At 36.5% G+C, this 25,255-nt stretch overlaps 1 protein-coding gene across 4 annotated transcripts in view; it reads left to right on the top strand.

The window, feature by feature from the left end:
• pax7b (paired box 7b) overlaps positions 1-25,255 on the top strand; it is a 61,255-nt gene that overhangs the window by 10,250 nt on the left and 25,750 nt on the right. For all 4 annotated transcript variants that reach the window (XM_067370570.1, XM_067370568.1, XM_067370569.1 and 1 more), the window contains 3 exons: positions 10,172-10,368; positions 21,560-21,725; positions 22,322-22,518. In XM_067370570.1, the coding sequence (XP_067226671.1) occupies positions 10,172-10,368; positions 21,560-21,725; positions 22,322-22,518 (560 nt within the window). The remainder of the gene's footprint in view (positions 1-10,171; positions 10,369-21,559; positions 21,726-22,321; positions 22,519-25,255) is intronic.

The following is a 25,255-nucleotide window of genomic DNA, read 5'->3' as shown; positions in this document are numbered from 1 at the left end:
GCATTTTCAGGCCCCCAAAACACTGTTGTTGTGTAAATGAATGGCCAAAATGCAAAAAAAGTTTTCTGTTGAAAACGGTGTTATGTAAACAGGTCTTTAACCCTAAATATCTCATGGTGTAAGTTAGATTTTCAATCTAAAGACCATGATTATGAATAACTTATCTGTAACAAAAATATGCTTAGAAATCTGGCCAGTTTCAATGACTAAAGAAACATGGCCCATTTTATAGGTAACAGTAATTAAGTAAGGAGGGCAATTGCGCTGCATCAGTCCTATGATTAGTGCTGAACAACATGGTCCAATGGCTTAAAAATCACCATCAGCCCATGCTACTTATGGCCATAAAATTTCTCATTTTATGCTCTTTAGCGGCTTCACCCCGAGACTCTTCATTAGCTTTATTTATAAGTGTGTTTTGCACTCAAACAAAGACAATAAACATGTTCCTAGAGTGTTGCAAATCAGAAATTTGCTCAGATTTTTTCCACCAACTTAAATGGTGAATGTGCTGGGCAGTGTGAGAGCTGCAGAGGGGCCAGGCAGCTGTGAGGGAGTCTACCCCGCTCCCCTCTCCCCACGCAGGCTTCAAACAGGGCACTTGTCGTACATTTTTAACTAATGGGCTTATTTATGCAGCCATTGTCAGTTTTTTCTTCAGGCTACTCTTTCCACATTGACTTTTTTTTCTCTCACCCTGCAGTATACAAAGGCAAATACTGCTCACAATTTTTTTTGCATCTCTTGATATGAGATTTGTCATTTAAAAACAACTGGGTGCAGCGTTGAGTTATTATGGCCCCCCAATGAATCGTGTTTGGCGGGTTTGCACGTAAAGACATCAGAGCCCCTCATTTATGTTATAGGGTCTGTGTCTTGACAGACCGCTCAAAGAAAAGCTTACCTCTTCCTTTAAGATGCACTATATGAAATCACTTTTTCTTCATCTCTGACTATTTATTTGCTTTTCTTTTGGAAATATGATTATGGATTTTCATTATTATTTATTTATTTTCACTTTTGGCATTTGTATTTAAGCCCTAGGCTGTCCACTTAAAGCTCACATTGATATATTAAGATTTATTTCCCATAAGCTAAGTCAGTGGTAAAATTGACATTCAGCATTTTTTTTGTTTACGCAACTGTTTTATCTCAAGAAGAGACACACGCCACCGCTGTGGGAAAAGCGGATAAAGGCTTTGCATTTAATAAATGGTAGTTTGCTAAGACATAAAGCCATGATAACACAAACATCTTTGTGAGGATGGAATTAAGTTCAGCTGCAGTTTTACTCTAAGTATTTACAGGGAAGGCCTCACATGGAGAAGCATAAAGTTTTCTGCAAATTTACTTTATTGCAATAATGCAAGGAAACTTTTATCTGAGGCCACCCCTCCACCCCTCTCTCTCTCTCTCTCTCTCTCTTTTTAAATAGATCTGTAATGGTTTTTCAATTCAGCAATTCATTTGACACAATGACTACAATGGATATTAACAATGGCATTTTGTGTCAGAGCTGCTTTTAATATCTATTAATGTATGTGGAACATCTAAAGGGATAGTTCACTAAAAAACAGAACATTCATCTATTCACTCTCATATCATTCCAAACCTGTATGACTTTCTTTTTTTTTTCTGTGAAACACAAAAGAAGATATTTTGAAGAATGTTTCAACTGTTTTTAAAATGAAGAAAATGGGCCGTAACACATATTCACTATTCACTATGACTTTTCCCTCAAATTACTGCTTATTAGGCATTAGGTAGGATTAGGAATGTAGAATAAGGTCATGCAGAAAAATGCATTAATATGTGCTTTAAGTAATAACAAACAGCCAATACTCTAGTAATATGCATGTTAATAAGCAACTAGTTAAAAGACCCTAAAATAAAGTGTTACCAATGGGCCCAAAATGACATTGTACCCCACTGACTTTCATTGTATGGACAAAAAGGACATTTTTCAAAATATCTTCTTTTGTATTCTGTTCAAGACAGAAAAAAATAACACTGTATAAAAAAAAAATATATATAGTTTTTTCGAACTTGTGAATAAAACAAAGATTATTAGAGTACGTTTTACAAGAAAATAATATTTCAGTCTTTCAAGTTTAATTCACTGCATTACTTGCCATTTCTTTGTAATTATTTATGAAATTTACTAGCAATTTCTGAGTGAAAATTGTAAATCCTACATAGCAAGACAATGAGGAAATGAATTTTCTGCTTGTAATGTATATCATGTTAAAATCTTACATAGTTTACAGACTCTTGTTCCAACTGAAATGTGCTGAAGGATAAATTATGCTCTTTTTTTGGTGCTCTCTGAGACACACACACACACACACACACACACACACACACACACACACACACACACACACACACACATAGTTTAATAAGCTATAGGCATGATAGTTTAAATAGCTGATTTTGTCGTCTTTCTCACCTTTTAGATATTTGATTAAGTTCCACGGTGCTGATTGCTTTTGACCTCAATTAGCAAAATCTCAATCCTAGGAAATGAAAACTCTATATGAAAAAGAAAGAATGAGACGGGAAGTAAATGGACACCTGCCTTTCAGTTTCTTGCAGCTAGAAACTAAATTAGAGCTCTCCGGCTTCACTTGACCAAGTTAAGTCAGCACTTCCCACCAAATCGACTGCGCTGCACATATCTATAAAGAATATTCAACCCCCTCAATTGCCTAAAGATATTTTAAGAACCATTTCAGAGTTGTTCTTAAACAGCAATGCAGCGAAATTCAGCTAATACAGCAGAACAGATGTGATCTTCACATTCATGTTCTGTGTGGATCTGATAACTTTAGCAAAACATGATTTCTTTAACATGATGTGCAAAGTAGGTCTTATTATCCTAACATATTCTATCTTCAACATTCTTTATCCTGTCTGTCAATAGTTATAGTTTCATTGTCAAAACTCCTTTTCAGTCACCACATTCCAGAACTTTCAAAACCCAAGAGACACAAGCCATCCTTAGAGTGTCCCTCTCGCTGTCTCTGTGCACTGCCACCCCCTTTCCCCTGCCCTTAAATGGATTCATATTCAGGCAGCATTTTCCAGTGGCGCTTGGGCACAGAGAGTCAATATGTCAGCATTTATTGATGCCCTCGGAGCTGCACAGGGTTGTCAGGCCTCTTTTCAGGCTTAAATGGCCCCCTAAGGTGCGTCTTCTATTGGGCCTGAAAGGCAATGGAGGCCCCCGAGTCTCTCTGTTGTTTAAGGTGAGCACACTCTCACACAGGCACGGTGGACAAAAAGCCCACTGAGCCTTCATACACATGACAAGACCTATAAAAGAGCATCACCCATCACCTCTCCTTCACATCTTCCCTCTCTTTCTCTCAAATGTTTTTGAATGCTACAAAAAGAAAGGAGGGCTAATTGTTTGTTGTGGGAGCCAAAATTACGCCGCTTTCCCTCCTTTCTTTCCATTCCATGGAAAGAAATTAATGAATGTGGAGCAGAAAGCAGACTATTGTGTTTTGGTTTTGTATGTAGCATTTGGTTTCATTCTAAAACAAATCTGTACTCATTACGGTTAACAGTGTTATGCTGAATAATAAATGCTATGAAGTTTGAGTCTCATCATCTTTTGAATAACCCAAATTAATTAGTAACATCACCATGTACTTTTGCTCATACTTATGTGTTTATATGTAAATTCGTAAACATAGGTATTAAACTTTGGCACATAACTCTGTGACACAAACATAAATGATTACTTAAATTGTGTCTTTTTTTTAAAACAAATTTATGATTTTTGGACAATAAAGCAGTATAAACAATCCATTTGACTGACACTGAAGGAGGGTCCTGAGTCATTTGGCCCACAATATCATAGAGACTTTGGGATGGCATCTTCTGACTTGGGTCAGTAAGTAAACCACTTACAGCAAAATTAATATGCCAATTTTTTTTTTTTTTTTTACCTAAACACCAAACTTTAAGTATTCTTTTAGCCAAAAACCTATGCTTAAATTTGTGTGATTGGGTTAATTGTACTCTTTATGCTGTTTAGGGTGTCGTATAAAGATGTTTTTCAGCAATAAGCTGTTTCTCGATATTTCTGCTAAACAAATTTTACTTATTGCTAATTTTTGGTCACTGTTTAGTACATCTACAATGCTAATATGTTTACTTGTTGGACCCTATCCATGTATGCACAAAGTAGACACTGTTACAGTCCAAATATGTCATTGATCACTGTTTCGATCAATGATTTTTTGTTGTTGTTGTGGTCAAATATTTTTGGCTACCAAAATTCAGTGTTGGGGGTAATACATTACAAGTAACTTGAGTTATGTAATCAGATGACTTTTCAAGTAACTTGTAAAGTAACGCATTACTTTTTAATTTTACAACAACATATCTAAGTTACTTTTTCAAATAGGTAACGCAAGTTACTTTTTCACATTTATTGACTGACAGCTTTCCTGTCCCCATGTTGAGAGAAATAAAGTGCAGATGCGTTGTGTGCGCTGTGTGAACATGATGGTTATTGTAGTTCTAGACTAAATGTGAACATGCATTTACTCATCTCACTTGCACAAAAACATTCAGTATTCCACAAAATGAATAAAAACAGTGAAAAGCAATCTCAGAATTTTACACAAACCTGTAATAATTAAATATATTAAATGAAACAAATATACTTTATGTATTTAATCTCACTTTATTAACCAATGTCTTTGCTGCTGACTTTCAATGATCTAATTCAACCATACTAATAAACAAAAATGACTTTAGATTAGATTTAGAAATAAAAGTGATGAACTTCCTTCTTCTGTAACCTATTCTTCTTTAATCCAGAATGGCAGCACAGCTGAAAGGTTTGTTTGAGCTGCGCCCTCTACTGTACAGGCGTAAATATGCATTTCCTTCATTTCACTTTTGATGCGAAAGGGCCTTTACGTTTGCCAAAAATTTAACTTTTTTTTTGTTGTTATTAAAAAACAAACAAGCAAGCCCAGCCCAGGTGAGAAAAAGTAAAACAAAAGTAATGTAACGCATTACTTTTCCTGAAAAGTAACTAACGCAATTATTTACGTTTTTAGGGAGTAGCACAATATTGTAATGCATTACTTTTAAAAGTAACTGTAGGTGCCAAAATGTAGGTGCATCACCAATAGTAACTTCCTAGAACCTCCTTGCATTGTGGAGATTGGCAACCACCCATGATATTTTCTTTAGAAAATTCTAGTTTTTATAGCCTTGCAACTCTTAAATCACAGAGATTGTTTGGAAGCAAGTGCAAATGAATGTGTAAAATAATAGAATATATCTATACAGTGTTTCATTCATATGGCCCGATGATATGTTTGGATTACAGTTTGAATGATACAGTAGATGTAAATTGATCCACATATGAATTTACACCTGTAATAATTTAAAAATAAATGGGACAGTCATTACTGTACCTTCACTGTGATTATCCAGTTGGATTCTCAAAGATGAGAATGTGTCAGAAACAAGGAGGCCAGTTGTGTGCCACAGCAAATACCGGTCCGACCTGAATATAATATTGTTTTGAGAGCCAACTCTGATGAAGACAAATGTGTAAATGTGTGCTACCATGCTAAGCTTAGTGGAATGTGCAGCTGTGGACGAACACTTTACCCCAGGCTCTTTAGCTCTTTACACAGGGACTGTGGCAGGAAAGGTTAGGTGGAGAGAGAGCGAAAACGAGGGAATGAAAATAAAAAGACAACAGAGAGGAGAAAGAGGTCTGAGTGTGGCCGTGATGATGAATATCCCATCTGCTCACAGGCTCATCGGTGATGGAAGTGGTCTGAAGGCTTATGTTGGGTGGTCATGACTTCTCTTTGGCCTTAGTCACTCCTCACCCGTAGCGGTTAATCACTGTCCGCCGTGTAGCCTCTCGGAGCCTCTCGCCCAGCTGTCAACAAAAAGCTCAGTCAGGTTGGCTGCATGAAGCAAATCTATGTGAATCAGTTTAAAAGTGCTACAGCGACTCTTCTGGTTCAGTTTCACCAAAGGGCTTTTAATCGAATTCCTTTTCAAGATATATTAGGCCAATTCTCCTCTGATTAACTGCCTTTGATGTGTAAGTGCTACAAATCAGGTTGATCCCATGGGGCACGTTCACTCTTAATAACTGATGGGATGCAAAGAGACAATTTTAAGTTCGGAAAATAATAGGATTTGGGTACTTGTCAGAGCTTGTTTGAAAGAAAACATCGCTCATTTGCTGTCAGATTATCTTGTTCAGTTCGAAATTTATGCCGTGTTTTTGCATCCTTTTGCTTGAAACATATTGAATTGAACAAAACCATGAACCCTGGAGGACTACATGGATAAAGGAGTACTATTCACAGGGAATTTTTAATTAAGCCCACATTTTAAGATAAAAACATTTAATCAGCATTCCTTCAACTTTTTAATAGATTTAAGAGTGTCGTCTTATTGTAATTAAGTGTTCCTGTTCTTTTCTGATTAGTGGTTTGGCCGAAGAGCTTTTTTTATTTTTAAGACCCAGTTTTTGCTCTATTTACCTTTATTCAAAAGCTTGCTGTCTGCTTCAGGCCATCTCAGACAAAATGTGTCATACTCAGTTCTATTTATGCCGCAGCACATTCGACAGATCTGGGTACTTGCCATCGTCTCATTCGTGTGATGGGACCCAGCATGTCAATCGTGGGATCTTGCAGAGACAAAGATGAGGTCCAGGTTTAGACGCGTATCTGCATCAGCGTCTGTTTCATTTCCATAATCCTGTCCTCATTATACTACGAGTAGGAGAGCGATAGATGCTGACCTTTAGCAGGAGAGTGCTGTCAAACTTATTCTGGTTTTATCTGTCTCTGCAGGGCTGGCTGGGGAGCAGCTTGTGGGTTTTCTGTTATGGCAGCTAAATGATTTTGTAATTGTTGTGACAAGGGAAGAATGAGATGTGGCAGAATACATACTCATCAGTCATGCAGGGACCACTGCATCAAGCTTGTAGCCTTTCAAATTGCGTTTCTTAGATTTGTGCCCCTGATTTTTATTCATCTGTCTGAAAGTAACAATGTGGGGAAATTGAAAAGTGTGTCGCTTTGGGGGTTGGATATTCACCAATTTTTGCAAGTTTGGGGTTGGTAAGATTATTATTATCATTATTTTTAGAAATTATAAAATGTTGATTTGCTGCTCAAGAAACATTTCTTATCAATGCTGAAAACAGTTGTGCTATTTTTGTGGAAATTTGATGAAAGTTCAAAACAACATGTCTTTAAAACAGAAATATTTTGTTACATAAATGTCTTTACTGTCACTTTATATCAGTTTAATGCATACATTCTGAATAAAAGTAATCATTTCAATTTAAAAAATCATACTGACTACAAACTTTTAAATGGTAGTCAAGTAGGTCATCGGATCAATCATTCACCCTCATGACTTTTTTTCATCTGTTGAAAATGAAAGAAGATATGTTTTTTTTTTTTTTTTGCCTATATGGCAGTTTTGTTTAGTTATGGACAAAAACTTTCTTCTTTTTGTGTTCCGTAGAGGAAAAGAAATACAGGTTTGAAACGACATGAGGGTGAATAAATAATGTCAAATTTTTTGGGCGAACTATCGCTAGCAGTGTAGGGAAGAAAAAATAAATTCCATGTTGTGTCTTCAATGAAAGTAGTGGCTACCTTTTGGAAAAACAATCAGTACAGATCACTGCACCAGCCTTAAGTGGTCGTCATGGCGAGTCAAAACCAAATCACTTTGTCACAATTTCTCCAAAACCAACAAAGGGATTTAAAGAACATGAGTTCCAATATATATGTACACTTGAGTATGTTTTTAACTGAGTGTTTGGAGAGAATTCTGGCAAAATGAATCTTAAAAGAAAAGGCAAAGGAATTGATTTAATTAATGCGGCCTCATGTCCTACGGCCATGTGTAATCCGTCGAGAATTCCTGAGCGTGAGCTCTGGGAGACAAAAAGACATCTACCAGAGGACTCCTCAAGTGGCCTGTAATGAGAACCTCCCTGTAATCCCATAATTCCTTGTTTAATTAAAAGACAGAGCTGGCCTGGAGTCGAAGCCACTTTGATGGCTCTTTCATTGTTGTGCTTTTGTTCGGAGGCTATTTTTGGGACTTTCTGTCCAATCGTCCAACAAACAAATATAGTGCCGTGCAAACGTTCATTCTGTAATCTGGTGTTGCCCTTGGTTAGCATTTGTTGTTGTAACCAAACCAATGTCAGGTGACAGTGGCAAAGTGAAAACACGATATTTTCACATAAAAATGTATGTAGAATCATTCCAATTCATCTGAACTCATATGCGAATACCTGGGAAATAAAACAACTATTTGCCTAAATGAATAAAAAACATTTTTTGGGGTTTTATTCTGGGGAATAAAACCAAACATTATGAGTTTGTGTAAGAATTTATATTTCTCTGACTTGCCTCAAGGTTCCGTATGGTGAAAAGATCTGCTGTCCTCTACAAGTTTTACTGTCATTGAATTACCTCTCAAATCCCTCATGTGTTTCACCTAGCCTGAAAAACCAGTTCTTACTGTATTGAGTCTTTCCAATGACCCTGGTAAAAAGCGGATGTTTAGGGTGTAGAATATATGTTCTGAATCTCACTGTTAAATTGTATGTAGGGCTGGGCATTGATACAGTTTTCCTGATTCAATTAAATTTTGATTAGATTCCTGATTAATTTCAGTTATAATGTTTACAGCATTAGCAGAATGAGATTTTCTTATATCTATTAAAGTATACAGGGAAGAGTTTTAGGCAACACGAAGACCAATTTTCAGTACCCTAAAGAACATTTTTTTCTTAGTGTGAAGAAAAATGTTATAATCTGAAGAACATTTTTCCACTATAAAGAACCTTTTGTGCATTCAAACAGTTCAACGAATGTTAAAGGTCCTTTAATTTTAAGAGATTTTTTGTTGTTGTTGAGATTTTAAAAATCAATATCAGAATCATTTACATGAATCACGATTATTTGGGGAAAAAACATCACTAATGTATAAGGAAAGGCAGAACACAGCCCACTCGGCTCCTAAATAGTCAACCATATTCAGAGGGGCCAGTCTTGGAAGCCCACAGCCAATAAGAAGCCAATGTTTAGCCATCACTAATGTAGAATTGCTTCAATTTAGCGGGAAGTCATGGCCTGGATTAAGGCCAGTGTCTGCCGAGCTAGGCCCCCAATGCTGCTGAAGGGATTTTCAAGGATCAGCCCAGTGCCAGCCAAACTGGAAATAAATAAGGAATCAACTCAAATGAAATGATAAAAACAGGCTGTAAGATCTTCCCTGTTATGTGTGGAAATGGTCTCGATCTGACTAAAGAATGGTCTGAAGGTAGATCTATAGAATCTTTATTGTTAGTGATTGTTTTTTGCCAACATACTTATCAATCTTTTATCATACAATACGTTTACACCTATTAATATTAATGCCTGCTGCAAGTATTTGCAAAGTTAGCAGCAACATTTACACACCTGTATAAAGGTCACTGTTTTGCACAGCACGGATAAGCTAATGTGTCATTTTCATTTCATCACTAAGCTACTCAGCTTGAATTGCCACCCACACTCCTCTGGTTTGCATTAGATCAGATTTGGGCTCATTGTTTCTCATCTTTTCTCCAGCGAACCACTAAACAGAAATGCTATAGTTGACATGGCTGCATTTGACAGATAATCCACCGCTCTTATTTTAAAGATGGCAGGAATATTTTGCGGATGGCATTTAATTAAATGAACTCAATCGTATACATGAGTTATTTGCAAAGTGCCAGTTTTGTTTCATTTTAGCACAGAATACCAGTACAAGGATCGCTAAGGTGGTCTGTTGAGATTAACTCCCCCCTTTTCCCTCTATGGCCTCCGGGCGAACTGGGATGCGTACTGATGTGGGATTGTATTTACAAGAGCTTCGCTTATATAAATAGCCGTGCATTGAAATAATATTCGCTTGAAAGCGAATCATTTCACCATGCCGCCATCCATCCGTTTTTTTTTTTTTTTTTGGGTCTACATTCATTCACACATCAAAATCAGTATGATCATGACAGTATTCATAAGCAGAGAGCTTTCTGGGAAGTGCGTCTCTATGGAAAGTAGATACTCCTATAGTGGCGTTCACATCACACTCAGTTCTCTATTATCTCCGATAGGTCGAATGGACGAAGGCTCGGACGTCGAGTCTGAACCGGACCTGCCCCTGAAGAGGAAGCAGAGGCGCAGTCGGACCACTTTCACAGCCGAGCAGCTGGAAGAGCTGGAGAAGGCCTTCGAAAGGACACACTACCCAGACATCTACACCAGAGAGGAGCTAGCCCAGAGAACCAAGCTCACCGAGGCCAGAGTACAGGTACAACACTATCAAATACTAAAGTAATGTCTGGAGTTGCGAGATATACACATTCAAAATGTGTTTTATTGAATCAAGAGCCATTATCTACATCATTCTGTTTACAAAAGGGATACTTCACCTAAATTGAAATCATTTACTCTCCCTCACGTCATTCCATCTTTTTTGATCCTGGAACATCATTGTAATCAACCAATCAGATTTGAGGGACAAGTTTATAGTTTAGGTCAAGTTTAGGCTCACAATTAGGGGTTCTACATTAGTGTTATTCACCTATCATTTCCCTCTGATTTTAGGGATAAGTTATGGGTTGGGTGAGTTTTAGGAGTAGGAATAGGGTTAGGACTAAATTTTCTCATTGGAATGTTGTTCCAGTCTTGGCAAAATCATGATGACCATGAATGCATACAATCAAAGTCAATTGGGTCCAATTTTGTCTTTTGAAAAATTAAAATCACTGGAATGACATGACAAAATGTTCATTATTTTGGGTGAACTATCCATTGTGCTCATCTATGAAGTTTAAAGTATGGTACTCGTAAGACTGATGCTCTCAGCTGGAGATGTAGATGGCACAATGAGAGCTCAGTAAGAGTTCAGCTATGTGCTTTGAGGTCTATAGAGCTCTAAAGTGTCACTGGATCTGTTGGACTAAGGTCCTCTGATTGATGATGCGTGTAACAATGCAACTGCTCATCTCAAAGAAAGTGCTAAAAAACACAGCGGGCCTCTTCCTGTCAGCCATATCGAAGAGAAACACGATCAGGTGGCTAACATGGCACTATGTCTGTTAAAGTTGCCATGAAGGGAAAATTCACAAGATCTATTTTCTAAATGCATGAAATTGATCTTGTTGTGAATGATTCATCCATGCATGTTTCATTTAATTTAGTTTTTGACCTTTGAATTTTTAATCAAAATGTCATAAGTCGATCTTCCGGTGAAACAACAGACTTCTCCAATCATTTGGTTTTCGTAAACTCCTTTTTCTTACAATCAACTGCAAGTTTACATTCACATCTACTCCATCCAGCCAATGAATTGAAGTCCTGCCCTACATTTATTTTCTTTTTGATGATCCATTTCATTTTGATGTACAAGAAAAGATCTTTTGCTGCTTCGGTTACATCACAACTTTGTACCTTTTGTAGGAAAACTTTTTTTATATTTATAGAAATAATTTTAAAATACATGTTGGAGGACGCTAAACACTTGTAGACAAAATGACAAAACTATTTATTAAAGATTATCTAAGGTATAAAAGTATACATTTGCAATCAAAGTGGCTCATTTGTTTGCATCTAACAAATGATGCAGTACGTATGTTTACGTGCACAGTTGTAATTGAGCTACAGCAGTTGTAGTCTTCATCTTTCTGTCCAAATATACATGATCCAATTCATACATGAAAGATTAAAAAACATTTCGAGTCATTTCTGACTTTCATAGCATTCACACAACACTCAGACCAATTGAAGTCCATGCAAATGTGTACTGTATGTATACATGGAAAAAACTTTGCAAAGAAGGGACTGGTGTGATTTCAGTTGAACTAGTGAGTTTACATAATGAATTGCTAAATGAATTGACTAAATTTGAAATGCATGTACTTATTGTTGCAAAGGATAACAAACATTTACATGCAAAGGTTTTGGCTCCTCCCACCACTGGTCCTGACAGCTTGTCAACCATGTGGATAGTTGAAACAATGAGAGGGGGAAAATACAGTAGAGTTATGGCAGCAGCTGTTGGGAGCAAAGGGAGGGGGATAAAAAGAGCGAGAGTGCATTCCTGATGGATTTCTCACTTCAGCTTTTGGCTGGGATCTTTTCTTCCCACCACTTTCAAGCCCACCACCGCTCCTTGTAAAATTTGCTGCATATCAGAGAGCATCCCACACACTCTCTTGGGAACCCCTCTCCACCAGTTACATTAATCAATCAAGAGCTTGTAAAAGATATGACCGCTCGCCATGCCCCTGCTGCCTGCTTCACCTCTGCAATGGCACAGGATTGTGCTCTCCAAACGCCAATGCTCTGGACGTTACATTAATGTAGTAATGTACAGTGAAATGGCACATAAGGTTAATTTGACTTATTTGATTTTGTGATAAAATATTATATGTAAACACTGTATGTCAGATGTTTGCAAGCTGCCTAAATGACATCATTGCATAATTGAAATGCAGCTGTTCTCTCTCTTTTTCCCTCTCAGCCACGTTTTAGGGGGCAAAAATGCAGTCACCACCTTTCAAGATGCCAAATGTCTTACTCTTTCTGTGATTAGACTCCTTAAAGGGACAGTTCAGCCAAAAATGAAAATTCTGTCATCATTTACTCACACCCTCAATTTGTTCCAAACCTGTATGAATTTCTTTCTTCAAAAGAAGGCATTTTGAAGAATACACTCTAAAAAAATGTTTGGTTAAAACAACCCAAGTTGGGTTGAAAATGGACAAACCCAGCAATTGGGTTGTTTTAACCCAGTGGTTGGGTTAAATGTTTGCCCAACCTGCTGGGTTTTTTTTATTTAACCCAACTACTGATTAAAAATGACTATATGGCTGGCTTAAAATGAATCCAAAATAGGTGAGAAATTAAAAATCAGACACATAATTACTAGAGGCAACAATAATAATCAAAAGGTGTACATTTATTAATAAGCAATTTAATAAATGTTTATTGTTTATTATTCATTATCTTATTAATAAATGCTCATTTATTAAACATATTATATTTTGAGTTCATTTTAAGCAAGCAATACAGTAATTTTTATACAACAGTTGAGTTAAATAAAACTACCCAGCACATTGGGCAAACATTTCACCCAACCACTATGTTAAAAAAACCCAATTGCTGGGTTTGTCCATTTTCAACCCAACTTGGGTTGTTTTTAACCCAGCATTTTTTAGAGTGTATGGTTAACCAAACAGTTGATGGACCCCACTGACTTCCATAGTATGGAGAAAAAAAATACTATGGAAGTCAATGCAGTTCATAAACTGTTTGGTTTCTGACATTCTTCAAAATATCTTTGTTTGTGTTCAGCAGAAGAAAGAAATGTATACAGGTTTGGAACAAACTGTGGGTGAGTAAATGATGACAGAATATTCATTTTTGGGTGAACTATCCCTTTAATAAAGCTGCAGATGCTTTACTTTGCTTTATTTTAACTTAGCAGGATTTAGATTTATAAACTGTGTTCCAAACAATTGAATCAATCAAAACAAATGTTGGTATAAAATGGATCTAACACACAGAGGAATGACTCAATTTTGGAAAAAGTTGACCCATAGTGGCCTTCTGGCAGGCTTTTTAGTAAAGAGAAGATCTCTCGCTGGCAGTGTCAGAGATCCTGCTGATTTTTCTGCCATGTCAGTGATTCGGCTCTCCCTGAAAGGAGCCCCATGGGACATTTGGCCCTTTTGTGTGTTTATGGTGACTGATGCTAATTAGACAAGTGAATAAACATTATATCACTTCTGACCTTGTTATGTCAGACCTGAATTATATTTGTAAAAACTGATAATCCAATCATGAACGTTAAATCAAATGTTCTCTTTTTATATGATCAAGATAATTCAAAGATCATATGAAACCACCACATCCTCAATATATTGGCCCAACAGCTCATGTTTTGTTTTCTCAACCCTGTCACAGCCAAGCAGTTGGTTCTTAAGAGGCCAAGCAGATGATGTGTAAGGATCTCTGGCTCGAGATAGCTCACATAGAGATGCCAGGGCTCTGGGATCATTGCTTTTGTGGAGGGGAAGGTGTCTGACCCTGTTGGCTTTTGGCAGACCCCGCGGCCTCAGTGTCAACCCACTTGAGTGCAGCTGTGCTGACACAGTATCCAGATGTCTGAGAGAGAGAAAAACAGGGAGAGAGGGAAGGAGTGTTCCTGCTGCCAAAGTGAGGAAGTCAGACATGGATCAGCGATGATGTCAAAGGTGTTAATTTATGTGTTTGGTGCTTTTCTATTAGGTGTCATCTGTCTTCATTGAGCATTGTCACTGTGGTTATTCTTAACCACAGACACGTTACTCATGCTTCCACTGTTTTACTGCGCCGTATGACAAATCAGAGGAAGTGATCCATATCTGACTAAGCACAGGGATAAGTGCTTCCAGGTCTCATAGCACTGCTGCCTGTCTGTCTGGTTTACTGCAGTTTGTAAGGCCAGAGGGAGAAACAAGATGAATGAACTGAGATTTACAGGAAATTTCATAGGCAGTGACAGTTATGTCACTTTAAACTCAGTTAGACATGAAATCTTTGTGATGTGCTAAAGTATCAGGTTTGGAGTTGTGCTATGATATGAGGAGGATAGACAGATGGAGGGAAGAACCAGACGTGCTACATTATCGCAATGAAAACTTCCTCTTTAGATTATATTATGAATAATAAATGAAACTAGATAGGACATAGGTTTGACATATATTACGATTTTTTGCTCACCAAGGCTGCATTTATTTGATAAAAAATACAGTAATATTGTGAAATATCATTCCAATTTAAAATGCCTGTTTTCTGTATTAAAGGTGCCCTAGAACTTTTTTTTAAAGATGTAAAATAAGTCTAAAGTGTCCCCTGAATGTGTCTGTGAAGTTTCAGCTCAAAATACCCCATAGATTTTTTTTTTATTCATTTTTTTAACTGCCTATTTTGGGGCATAATTAGAAATGAGCCGATTCAGGGTGTGTGGCCCTTTAAATCTGGTGCTCCACGCCCCAAGAGCTCGCGCTTGCCTTAAACAACATAAAAAAAGTTCAAACAGCTAATATAACCCTCAAAATGGATCTTTACAAAGTGTTCGTCATGCAACATGTCTTATTTTGATGTTTACATTTGATTCTGAATGAATTTGAGGCTATGCTCCGTGGCTAACGGCTAATGCTACACTGTTGGAGAGATTTATAAAGAATGAAGTTGTGTTTATGAATTATACAGACTGCAAGTGTTTAAAAATGAAAATAACGACGGCTCTTGTCTCCGTGAATACAGTAAGAAACAATGGTAACTTTAACCGCATTTAACAGTACATTAGCAACATGCTAATGAAACATTTAGAAAGACAATTTACAAATATCACTAAAAATATCATGTTATCATGTATCATGTCAGTTATTATCGCTCCATCTGCCATTTTTCGCTGTTGTCCTTGCTTGCTTACCTAGTCTGTTGATTCAGCTCTGCACAGATCCAGACGTCCTGCCCTTGTCTAATGCCTTTCATAATGTTGGGAACATGGGCTGGCATATGCAAATATTGGGGTTGAGATTCGCCTGTTTTTCTGAGGTCTTTTAAACAAATGAGATTTATATAAGAAGGAGGAAATAATGGAGTTTGAGACTCACTGTATGTCATTTTCATGTACTGAACTCTTGTTATTCAACTATGCCGAGGTAAATTCAATTTTTGAATCTAGGGCACCTTTAATATATTTACATTACATATCTTTACTCCAGTCTGCAGTGTCACATGATCCTTCAGAAATCATTCTGATATGATGATTTGGTGCTTAAGAAACATTTCTTATTATTATCTATGTTGAAAACAGTTGTGCTGCTTCATATTTTGTGGAAACTGATACTTTTTTGTCATCTATTCTTTGATGAATTGAAAGTTCAAAAGAACAGCAATTATTTGAAAAATAAATCTTTTATAATGTTAAAAATATATTTACTATCACCTTTAATGCCTCCTTGTTGAATAAAAGTATTATTATTATTATTATTTATTTTATTTTTTTTACACTTTTGAATGGTAGTGTATACTTGTCAGGCATGGAGTGAGAAGAGTTAGTCCTTCCACATGTTACACACAAGCAGGTTTGAAGATGCCTCTACTTCCTTTCTATAATCTAGCACCCTTTGATCCAGTCTGGAAACAAGACGTCCAGGGCACAAGTGTCAGCCCCCTGATGTTGAGTCATATCACATGCATTTTGATTGATCCTTGAAAAATCTGGAGCCAATAATTCTGTACTTATGCTCCTGACCTATATAAAAATGTGGGATTTCAATGAATAGATCACATAAATATATGCATATATGTATGTTTATGATTACAAAAGGAAGAAAGAGGATATTCATGTACTTAACAATCTTCTATAATTCAACCAAGGTATCCAGGTGTAGTAAAAGTTGAATTTGGCAGATGTTTCTGCTGAAGAGACACCCCATTTTATTGAGTTTTGCTATACTGTTACCTTTAGGGCCCAGTCCAGCCCGTCTCAACCCTTCATACCAACCCATCCTGTCCCACTGTCCATCTAGATTCCCTAAACCCTTGCATGGAGCCATGCACTGAGATTGATGCCGGCCTTTTTTACGCTTCTCAGCCACTGTTATGTTCTTTTTTGCTGTGAAATTCAATCACTTTATCCAGGTTTTACTCCTCGTCTTCCTGTCTGTTCACCAACCGCCCTGCGCATGGCAAACGGTAATCCTAGGAAGACATATAACCATCGCCATCCAAGAGAGACGGTGAAAAAGGAAGCAAGAGGAACTGATAGGGTGGCTCGGGTGATTGATATTGGATGAGAGCGTGAGATGCTGGCCGAATGTGGAATGTGAAATCGTGACACAGTCCACAATCAGATTTGTCTTCCATTTACCTTCCTTCCTTTTGTCTCTCCCACTCCCCCTGTACACTCGGAGATTGAGAGTATATTGAATTGAATTTTTCGACTTTCATTCCCTCCGAACCGAATGCAATCAGACAACAGCTCCTTCAGCCACACTCCACGAAATCTCCTCTCTTAAATGTTTCGCCAAGTGACTCCGTTCACTTTTAAGGAAATTATTTGAACTCTTTCAGAAATACGAAATGAGTCGGCCATCTCAGTTGGGCAGTGTGCTTTGTGTCTTGGCTTGAGCAGGGAAATGAGAAGAGTGGGGAATTAGAAGGAGCAGCAGAGAGAAAATCCCTGCTCAAGGTGCCTTTGCCATCGGGTTCCAGAATGGCGCATTCAGAAGCCCCAGCTCGCAGCAAGCCTCTTAGGAGATCCATTGAGCGTGGGGCGGCAGGCACTCTAGCCTCTAACACTGTGATACGCGCCTTCTAATGCCTTGTGCTACTCTCCAGTTCTCACTAATACCAGAAGCCATCCTAACCTAAGACATGTAAAGTAATGGGGCTTGTGTCAGCGGGACTTGTGGTATTATGAGAAGGGTCATTGATGCATGGCATTGTTAAAGGAGCAGTTGAACAGCTAATGGGGGATAGTTGAGTACTGCTGACTTTTATTTGATTTAAACTGATTTGTATTGCCATTTATTGATTAATACTGAAAAAGAAGAACATTCTTAAGGAAAATTCCCATAGTCTCATCCAAGTGAATGCTGTACACCGGTGGTGGTTGAGGAGAGACCCCTTGATATGTTTGTAAAGCGCTTTGGGTGTACAGTAGTACATAAGAAAGCGCTATATAAATGCCTCATTCATTCATTCTTTCTAATGTTGAGGTAAGGATGGGTGTTGGGAACGGGCTTACTCAAGGCAGTTGCTGACCATGTGTGTAATTAGTCCCCCGCGGTGTGTTAATAAGAGTGATTATATAGGTCTTAAAGGTGTTTCCAAAGTCTTATAGGTGTTTCCTATAGAACTGTTTGTTTAGATATGGGAATGGAACAGGAAGTTTTTAAAGGAATGCCAGAAATTGTTGCTTTTGTCCCATGGGTGGGATTTTACACTAATGTATTTTTTATTTAATTTAATTTAATTTAATTTAATTTAATTTAATTTAATTTAATTTAATTTAATTTAATTTAATTTAATTTTATTTTATTTTATTTATTTTATTTTATTTTATTTTATTTTATTTTATTTCTTTCTTTTCTTTTCTTTTCTTTTCTTTTCTTTTTAACTGTTGCTTTTGTCCCATGGGTGGGATTTTAAACAAACATATTTTTTATTATTTTTTTTTATTTTTTTATTATTATTTTATTTTATTTTTAATTGTTGCTTTTGTCCCATGGGTGGGATTTTAAATGAACATATTTTTTATTATTTTATTTTATTTTATTTTATTTTATTTTATTTTATTTTATTTTATTTTATTTTATTTTATTTTTAATTGTTGCTTTTGTCCCATTGGTGGGATTTTAAATGAAAGTATTTTCTTTTTTCTTTTCTTTTCTTTTCTTTTCTTTTCTTTTCTTTTCTTTTCTTTTCTTTTCTTTTCTTTTCTTTTCTTTTCTTTTCTTTTTAATTGTTGCTTTTGTCCAATGGGTGAAATTTTATTTTATTTTATTTTATCTAGCATTTTTGTTTAGGGTCCAATTCTCACTATTAACTAGTTGCTTATTAGCATCAGTGATGGGAATAACGGCGTTATAAATAAACTAAACGTTAAATGTAAATAAATGTTACTAATGCCGTTACTTTTTTCAGTAACGAGTAATCAAACTAATTACTTTTCCTCCCGTTACAACGCCGTTACCGTTACTGGCAAAAAAAAAAAATGCTGCGTTACTATAATTGAGCTCACTGAAGCGGTTTTCATCCGAGTAAGCTCTCTCTCATAGGACCTGCAAAGATTTTTCTCTGGTGTGTGCTGCAGTTAGTCATACACAAATATAATTTTAAACTGATAATAATGTACAATGCTCTGTGTGTGTGTGTGTGTGTGTGTGTGTGTGTGTGTGTGTGTGTGTGTGTGTGTGTGTGTGTGTGTGTGTGTGTGTCAGAGCATGCGAGGTCAAGGTCCGTTCAGTCATTAGTTGACTGATCACATTTATATTAATTTAATTTCTTAAATACTGGAGAGATATTATGTTTTATGTTTATTATGTTATGAGCGTTTATGTAATATAGGCTATGCACCTAAGCGCATGCATAACGCTTGCCATAAAGAACCGGCAAAAGTAATGATTATGAATATGACAAAAAAACAGCAAGGAGACATTTTAATTGTTTATTAATAAAGTAATGTTTTCTGAATCACTGTCGGCTGCAAAGATGAAGTTGGCATTGCTGACTCTCATCATCTCCATGGACGCGCTTAGAGAGAATGCACATTTTATTCGGATTATATAATCAGAGTAGCCTATTTCTTTTCGTTTTTAGATATTTCAAGCTTTCTATAGATATATTTCTCATGTCTGCAAGGCAAGCAGCCTATACGCTGAGTTTCGGTTCATTTAGCCTATAAGTCGCGCTCCAGTTCACGCACCAGTGATCGCGCCCGCGCATCCATGATTATATTGTCTGCTATATTTGCTTCTTATTTATTAAATCCAGGCAATTGGTTGATGAAACATTGATTAAAATTAAGATACAATTTTTACAAAACGAATAATCAAGAATAATTTATTCTTAGACTTATATTTAATAATGGGGGAATTCAAGTTATTTGACTTTTTTTTTTTTTTTAAAGTAACACAATAGTTACTTTCCTTGGTAATTAGTTACTTTTATAATGATGTAACTCAGTTACTAACTCCGTTACTATTTGTGAGAAGTAGGCCTAACTAGTGACTATTAACAATTACTTTTTTAAAGTAACGTGCCCAACACTGATTAGCATAGGATATTGGCTGTTTATTAGTAATTATAAAGCACATATTACTGCCTTATTTTGCATGACCATCTATTAATAAGCAGTAATTAGGAGTTTACTGAGGCAAAAGTCATAGTTAATAGTTATTTAATAATAGTGAGAATTGGACCCAAATCTAACGTGTGACCTTATTTTTATTATATAAAATCAAATCAATTGCATTTATCATTTATTGCCTGCATAAGCTACAATATGAATTTCAGATTTGATGAAATATTTTTTTATCTTTCTTTGTCATGTTGTATACAAAGACTGAAGGGCAGCCTGGGAGGATAAAAGAGAGAGGCAGAGAAAGAGTGTGTACTCATACAGTATGTCTACGCCAGCCCCTTGATCAATGCCTGGGCTGAAAGCGTCATTCTTGAGGAGCTGTTTAAAAAGGGACGCCCTCTCTTTGTGGTCTGATTCATTGAAGGGCCATTGTCCCCCTCTTTCACTTCCACTCACAATGGTGGGGACCATTTGAAAAACAACAGTAGATTAACTGCACTGCCAGTGTATTAAAGTCTGAAGAATGGCCCCTCTGAGGCATAGATCAATGTCATTCACTCTTTTGCATACACAGGGGCAGCGCCTCGGCCCCAGAAAGGTGCAGGTTACTGGCCGTGCTCCCACTTTCAATGAGTCACATTAGAATGAAACTTTGAAAATGTGTCTTAATGTGGCAGAAGCCTTTCTTTCTTTCTTTCTTTCTTTCTTTCTTTCTTTCTTTCTTTCTTTCTTTCTTTCTTTCTTTCTTTCTTTCTTTCTTTCTTTCTTTCTTTCTTTCTTTCTTTCTTTCTTTCTTTTTCTTTCAGAGGCTTTTTGTTCATTTAAAAATTCTCTGAAATGTCATATGCAAATATGAGATATTTCATTTTTCTTTTATTTGGCACCATATTGGTTCTTGGCCTATTTTAGCTATGTTTAATTTATCAGTATCTGCCATTATCGGATATTTCTTGTAAGATTTTTAGGTTTAGATCACGTTGGCCAGCACTAAATTAAAGGGATAGTAGATTTTGGCAAAGATTTTACCCTTTAATGGTTTATCTCTTGAAGTGTGCTTTACATGTCCGAGTGAGCTGCTTAAAAATGTAATGCATATAAACCTGTTATATCCCTCCTCTAATATTACAAGGTCTTTTTTTTTTTACCCTATTCAGTGTTATTTGAATAACACTGTATTATAGTTTTATAATTATTATAGTTTGTTAATATTTGAAATCGATTTTTATATATATATATATTATTTTTAGTAATTTTGTTTTGTGTGCTTTTATTTTAATTTTAATTTTTTAAAAGTCTATTAATTTTTATTTTTATTTACATTTTAAGACACATGTTGCCTTGTCAACTAACTGAAATAAAATAAGTTAATGTTTTTTTTTTTTATGGTTTTAGTTAATGATAATAACCTGGTTTCTCATTCAAACAGATTTTAAAAGAAATATTTGTCCATCTTGTTTTACCTAAATTCTCTACAATCTATTTATTTTTCAGTGTCTTAATTTTCTTTCTTTTTTCAATATTCAAATAGAATAAATTTATAATATCACCCATTTATTGGTTATCGGACATGAAAATAATTAGCTTATCGTATCGACCACAAATTTGGTGCACTTATTATTATTATTTTTAATTCTAGGTTTGGTTCAGCAATCGACGAGCCAGGTGGCGTAAACAAGCTGGAGCTAATCAACTGGCGGCATTTAACCACCTGTTACCTGGAGGATTCCCACCCACAGGCATGCCCACTCTACCAACATACCAGCTTCCTGAGTCCACCTATCCTTCAACAACATTACCACAAGGTAAGCTAACCAATGTGTTTGGGCCTGTTTACACCTGGTCACTTCATGCGTTTTCTCTGATGGGATAGCTGTCTGATTGTGTAAATTCCCCTCTGAAGCGCATTCGAGATGGATTTAAATCCAACTTCAGGAGGTGGTTTGAGATGCATTCTAGGCAAAACTGGACTAGTATAAATGCATCTGGTTGTTTGAAGACACATATGTAAATTTTACTCCTCCAAAATAGGTAAAAAGAATAAACATGTGAGCGTGTTAGAGGCTACCGGCTCCGGTACTCGCCACAGATAAGGCCCACTTCAGATGAGTAGTTGACGCACAAACTGCTGCTGAAAGTTCAGCATCGCATCAAGAAGCGTAACACACAATCATCTTCATTAAAAGTAACACGGAACTGAAGAATCGGATATATATATTTTGCTGAGATGCATTTATGTGGCCGAATGTGACAGGGCCTTTGTAAAGAATTTCAATTTTTTTTTAATGTTTATTTAATACTCAAAAAACGTATCTAATACAGGAATGGCAATAAAATGAAAGCTCCCATGATGCACTTGAGAATAGTTTTCTGATGTAATCAAATATGCTGTTCTTCCCAGATGTCAGTGGCACAGTGCATCGGCCCCAGCCCTTGCCCCCCTCCACCATGCATCAGGGCGGGCTCTCGAGCGACAGCAGCTCCGCCTATGGCCTCTCGTCCAACCGCCATGGTTTCTCCAGCTACACCGACACCTTCATGAGCCAGTCAGCGTCCAGCAATCACATGAATCCTGTGAGCAATGGACTATCTCCACAGGTCAGTAAGGGTCACTGGCCACAGTGTTTAAATACTCTTCTCTATAGCCACATGTCAAAAAGTCTTTCAAGTGGAATTACGAGACCTCTCTGAAGATAAAACAGCATATTCTTTGTGCGCTACCGTGTACGTTTGGTGATTAGATGCGTCTCATGTGTACTGAGCAGGCATGTTTTGGAGAAATCGTCTTTTAGTGGTTGATACCCCCCTTGTGCTTGTGAAGTGTTCATAAGATAATGTTTTCTAATTAATATTCCTTTGTTTTACCCACTCTAGTAATTAAAATAAAGATTGAATTGTTTGATTCTAAGAAAATTAGTTGCAGACAATACAGGATACCCTAAAGAGAATAAATCCCATAAAGAGCTGCCAGCACTGCGCCTTGTTCAGAAAAGAGCGTAATCTCTGCAAACTAATGGATCTGTATGTTTAATTGTCTGGAAGTCATTTTCAAGAGTTAACAGATGTTTAAATAAGTCAGGATGTTTTAATTAACTAGAACAGAGCAAAAAAGTATTGCCTTGTGTGGCTCTGATACATCTCTGAATCCTGTTAAATTTCAGTATGCCATAGAGGAAAGCATAAAATGGGAAGCCAGTAATTCAATTTAAGGCCTGTTGTATTTTTTTTTTGTTTTTGTTTTTTTGAATTTGCTCCAATAGGCAGGTTTTGTTTCAGGTTCTTGTTAGAGACATTATATATCATTGTTATCTGCTACCTTCAAAAATGAGGGTAAAAAAATAAGACTCTTTGCTTAGGGTTGATTGAGCTAAATAATATGAAAATGGCTGCTATTGATGCACATCATTGGTGAAGAGTATATTACAAGCAATTATTCACCATTAGTGGGCAGTTCTGCCCACCATAACCAAGAAGATCTGACTAACAGGCAGAAAATAAGATTGAAATGGTGTGTAAGGAGTTGAAGATGAAATTCAATACTGCATTTGTCCACAATTACCCCCTTGTTCACACGTTTTATGGCCACTTTCCCCCTCCTCACCAAATATTTCTCAAAGCAGATTGGAAACTGGTATTACTCCTTTTTTTTCCAAAAGAGAGGAAAGAATTAGGGATTTGACGACAAAAAAGAGATTTTCTCTTGTACTGTGGAGTTGGGGATAACATAAGGGTTTCTCAGCATGTTTGATTGTTAATCGTGGTGGAGGGGCTTTAAGTACTAATGCTCTCGCTGCAAACCTGCATAAATAACTGCACTTGGTTGGAGTGTAGGGGAGTACTTACAGCCAGAAATGGGTAAAATATAAAATAATAGCTCTCTATTGTTTTACACTATAGATTATGTAATTCATTAATTTTATTCAGAATAAATTATTTTATTTTATTTTATTGCTACAGCATATTTCTTTGCTTTTTATTGATCAAATTATGGTGCACTGCTTCCTCAGTGATTTTCTTTTTATAAATTTAAAGAGGATAAAAGAGCAATTCAAGAATTTTTCCATGAGTTTTGTATGAATCTCTCACTAAAATGAAGATGGTTCACCCTCCATCCGACCCCTCCTCAGCCTCTTAACCTCCCCACCCCTGTCCAGCCCCTCTCACCCATCTCCACATGTCACATGTGGCTATTCCATCAGGCCCTTATTGTAGGAAAAATTAATGTTCTTTTTGACAGGAGTATCATAGTTCAACCTCAGCATCACACTGTGCCTCAATGTCCATGAAAGGGCCGCCAGTGCCCCACAAGGCAACCCCCCCCCCATTCTTCTCAGCAACAGGGAGTCCACATGGCAGTCCTTACAAGCTTGTTTTTGTACATCATGATTTTCTCCATAATTTGTCTATTCTACTGTCTTTCTTTTACTTATAATCCCCCCTCGACTAATTTATTTTAACGCATTAATTTTGCCTTCATTGAAGACAGTTCATGCAAATCATGCAAATAAGCTGTGTGCAAGATTCTGTAGAGTCTAATGTAGTGCAGTTTGAATACTGAGAGTGCAGTTGTCGCTTATTTTTCCTAATGCTTGTCAAATAGTAGAGGACTGTGGGATGGCACAGAGAGCTTTTTGTTTGGTTTATTTGCTTGGGAAATCTTATCAGCCATTTTAAAAAGCTTTATAGCCTAAAGTTGTTGTCATAGTAGTGTAATGGCTTTCTCTCATTTGTCTGGACAAACCCTTCTTTGACGCTGGTGAACTTGAATTTTCACTGCTTCTTTGAGGCACATTTAACTGACAGTTTCAAAATAATCCTTCTTATTCTTTTCCATTTACCTCAATTTCCTCTGACTTCTGAAGTGCCTGGCTCCTTTGTAAAATGGACAATGCTTAGAAATGGACATAATTAAACAAATATTTCTGTTTATGCCACTGGTCTGGTTTATTCCTATTATGCAGTACCTTTTGAGCTCTGTTTTTGTAGACATTTTTCAAAATATTCTGGTCAAGGTCATGCACATAAACATTTGTATATTAATACTAATATTAATATTAATTGAAACTTGATTGTTTACACAATGGCAAGAAAATGAATTGAATGATCTAAAAAAAAAAAACTGCCATTGCTCCAATAGTGTCAGCTTAAGTTTAATTATATATTTTGAACCATAATTTTGGTCTCAGATGTATGGAAGCTTTTTTTCTGACTTTTTTTCTTGCAATTGCGAGATCTAATGTCAGAATTGCAATATAAACTCACAATTGTGAAACATAAATTCAGAATTGTGAGATATGTCAGAATTGCAAGATATAAACTTACAATTATGAGAATA

The sequence above is a fragment of the Chanodichthys erythropterus genome, chromosome 20, assembly GCF_024489055.1.
Source record: "Chanodichthys erythropterus isolate Z2021 chromosome 20, ASM2448905v1, whole genome shotgun sequence".
NCBI classification, from domain to species: Eukaryota; Metazoa; Chordata; class Actinopteri; order Cypriniformes; family Xenocyprididae; genus Chanodichthys; species Chanodichthys erythropterus.
The sequence above is the reverse complement of the archived record's forward strand: the minus strand, read 5'-3'. Positions and strand labels throughout refer to the sequence as shown.